Source organism: Atta cephalotes (genome assembly GCF_000143395.1).
Source record: "Atta cephalotes unplaced genomic scaffold scaffold00058, whole genome shotgun sequence".
Taxonomy (NCBI): Eukaryota; Metazoa; Arthropoda; class Insecta; order Hymenoptera; family Formicidae; genus Atta; species Atta cephalotes.
In genome coordinates, this window is record NW_012130122.1 from 639,387 (window position 1) to 643,410 (window position 4,024).

The 4,024-nt window shown below is 30.1% G+C and overlaps 1 protein-coding gene across 1 annotated transcript; it reads right to left on the reverse strand.

Annotated features, from left to right (window-relative positions):
* Positions 1-1,944, reverse strand: LOC105623469. The gene is made up of 3 exons (XM_012204862.1): positions 1,654-1,944; positions 1,007-1,581; positions 1-28 (listed from the first exon to the last, which is right to left on the reverse strand). The coding sequence occupies exons 1-3, from the start codon at positions 1,942-1,944 to the stop codon at positions 1-3; spliced, it is 894 nt and encodes a 297-aa protein (XP_012060252.1).
* Positions 1,945-4,024: the final 2,080 nt, after the last annotated feature.

The following is a 4,024-nucleotide window of genomic DNA, read 5'->3' on the forward strand; positions in this document are numbered from 1 at the left end:
TCAGTTTGGTTGTCCGGATTCTGGACTACTTAAGAGCAACTTAACGAATTTCCTTGGAAAAAATTGAAAGACTATCGAAGTTCCTTTGCCAAGATGACGTCGGTGGATTGAATCGGAGAAATTCTTCAGAAATAAGAAGCAAGTCATGACTTATAATATAATTAATATTATAGGCATATATGTATTATGAATATGTATGTATGTATGAGAAGTAAGTTATAGCGTATTCATGTGATATACGTATATTGATATACAATCGACAAGACAGTTTACATAAATCTTTACAACAGATAAATTATTGCTTGTAAATAGTGACCAGATTAGCGAAATGCATTAAACATGTCTATCTGTTCATAAGCACGTATTATATATATATTTTTATATTATAAAATATGCTATAAAATATGCTATAAAAAAGGTAACAAATCTAAATTGGCTACATTATTCGATATCCAAAGGATATGACATAATCTATCAAGATCTAAGTAAAGTTAAATCTTTTGGGAACGTATCTTTGGAAATTTTCAGTCTTCGTTTAACTCTTTGAGTCATCTGTCATATAAATGGTATGCAACACAAATAAAATAGGGCATTACAAAATATAGACATAAAAAAAAATCTTATCAAAGGCTACACTGTAAAAAATATTCCTTCTCTTTTCACGTATAATATAAACTCTGACTTTTACACAAAACACACATGCATATTTTTATGTAACGTATAGAATAATTTAATATATTGGTCGCGTCAAGTAGAATATTTATTTTGCAACTGTCGGAAGTTTTCTTCGTTGAGATAAAATTATTTCTCTAGATCTAAAAGTATAATCTAATTAATGCAAAAAAAACTTACAATAATTGCAGAATAAACTACTGAACACAGCCATTGTTCAGACATCTGCAACCATATATGCTGCATATATTCTTTGAACATTATGGAAATATTTTTTATATAATAGAAGAGTATTCGAATAATTCAATCATTTCTTTCTACGGAATGAGTTTACCAATTATCGAGAAACTCAAATCCAGTCTTTGGTATGCTTCTCTCTTCATCTTCTTGATTCAGTTGGGATGACTGAAAGCTACTATAGGAACTGGGTGTTTCTAACAGAGCGGTCGATTCATTTATGTCGCTCGATTTCGTTCGTGATGTCACCACTAAAGTATTCGATTGACTTTTGTCCGTATCGGAATCCCTCACCAAACTTTCCAAGTCATCTTCGACATTACTTTGTAACTTCAATAAAGAGGTCTTGTTGATCAATTTAACAAATATACTGTCAGAATGTTCGCTGTCAATTTCATTTGTCAGTAAATCGCTGCACTGATCATTTTCAAATAAATCGTTGGTGTAACAATCTGATGGATAACTGACTTGGTGTAGGGAGTTATAGTTATCACTTAATGAGCAATTATTTCTTTGTGTCTTCGCAGGACTAGAAAAATGCGGTAATTCTCCAAAATGAGTCCTCATTGACCTAGATTTTACATCTTCGTTGGAATCTATCAGACTAAGATTCATCTGTGATTGAGTCATAAACGAAAATGGTGCAGAGTGTTCATCTCGCCATCGTAACGTCTGTAATACAGTGAAAAAGTTATTAATTTGTTATTTAATTTTTTTCATAAACATTGATGATACTATACTTACTGAACCGGTTTCATCTATGACATATTTCATTCCAGTTTGTATGCGCAGTTTTGGATACCACTCAGGTAACTCCTTTGTCAACTCGATCTTCTTCAAGGTGTACTTCAAAGCTATCTCAGGCTGAATTATAGTCTCGTTGATGGCTTGATTGCGCTCCGCTGTGTTCAAGGTGCTCCATAGTCCTTCATAGGCCTCCTTCGTTGCTGTTATATCCTCACCGATCCTTCGAGCTATAGGATTTATATTAAAAAAATATTCCTCTGCTCTTGCAGTAAGAGTGCTGGAGCTCATTCCGTTGCGCTAAACCACAAAAATTTGATGATGGTCAAATTAATCATAACATGATTATAAACTGTGTGTAAAACATAAAGATAAATCTACGACTAGGAACGTTAAAATTATATTCTGATATACATACTAGCTTTAATAATGACATAAACAAAAGGGATGAGCGTTATTATGCTGACATAATAATTATTAATTATTTCGTTATATCACAGGATAATCGGATAAACGTTTAACGAAAGTAAGTCTCGAATACACGTAAACTATCATCGTTGAAGAATTCAACGTATCAAGAAAATGTATTGACCACTGAAACGAACGTGTCAATTGAGGATAATTAGGGAGACCGTAGAAGCCATGATGGCAAAACTTGTTATGCGCTTGCGCCTTCTAGAAATAAAATAATGGACACATTCAAGCCGGCAGAGCAACTATCTTGCTTTCGCTGAAATATGTATGTTGAATAAAAACTGCTAGTTGCTTTATCGCAGCAATGTCAGCTGCACAGTATATTTTATCTTCCCTTTCTAATTAACAATTTAATATTTGTAGTATTTATTACGTTTATTAATTTTTTTATATTTGTTTTTGTTATTATGTTTGTTTTCTAAGTATCATAAATGTTGACTAATCTATTGACTAATTCATGCTATTTCGTAGTATTATTCGTGTAATATTTTATTAATTTTTAATTATAAAATGAAAATAATTCTTCAAAACGTAATGTTATTAAAAAATACAACATGTACGTTAATAATTATAGGATTACTTTTTAATGATTACAATAATTTATGGTATTAATTATAACTTTTTTGTAAAAAATTATAATTTACCTTATTCTGGTTTTCCAATATTGAACCAATATTGGAAAGTCAATCTTTGCTTAATATTGGCTATATATTATCCAGCAAACGAGAATGGATTAAAATGGATTGAAATTTTTTTCCGAATGCGTATTTTAAATAGCGAATATTTTTTTTAGATTTAATTGGATTCAATTAGATTCAATTGGATGCAATTGAAAAACTGCATTTTTTATTCAAAATTTTGAACAGTATTTCTATTCAAAATTGAACAATATTCATAATTGTGTTGTTTTGCACAGAAAAAGTTAATATTATTTTTAGATTGAAAGGCATAGAGATATGCTCCAATTCCTATAAATGAATAAAAATGCATTCAGGATTGAAAAGCATTCATTTTAATATTCGTGAATCGATATTTCTGAAAATCTAAATCCATTTCAATTCATTTCAATCCATTCTCGTTTGCGTAGTTTTCCAATATTGGAAAACTTATATATAGCCAATATTGGCCTAATATTAGAAAACCAATTATATAGCCGCTATAGATAAAAACGACTGATTATTATATAGTCATGCAGTATTTATTTCGCTTACCAAGCAAATCAACTGTTTCGTCAGTTCGAATACATCCAATATAATATCCTGTGTTGTCAAGATAAGTACAATAATCTCAGCAAACTTATTCTGTAATTTTTAATAACGACAATGTCGATATCGCTGTGTCGTTGCGCAGCTTCTTTACCATATCAATTATCTGCGCAACGATGCTATAACGATATCGACATTGTCGTTAAAAATTATAGAATAGCAACAGGAATCTGCCATTAGCCTATGGTAAGTCTGAAACATCTTGTATGTATAGTTTTTTCATAGTTGACCTTTTTTTTTCAAAATTTCTTATATTGTTAATGACAAACTTGATTGTATAATACTAATGGATAGGAAATTGCAATGAGAGAGTCGAATGGAAAAAGTAACATGTCTATATTATTTTTTTTTTTGACGGCAAGGATTGCACGAGGTACTAATGAAGCTAAAATGTTCTCAGCAGATATGTAAAATGAGAGATTAAATAACGTCTTGGAATTTCGCTTTGTATTCAATTATAAAGGAACAAAATCATCTAAATGTATTTATTTAAATATATTTTAAGAGTCCCACTTAAAAACGAAGATGAACAATACAATGCCCAACTGTTCTTGTACATTCGGATTGCGACGGAAATATTCATATATGTATATATATATATATATATATATATATATATATATATATATATA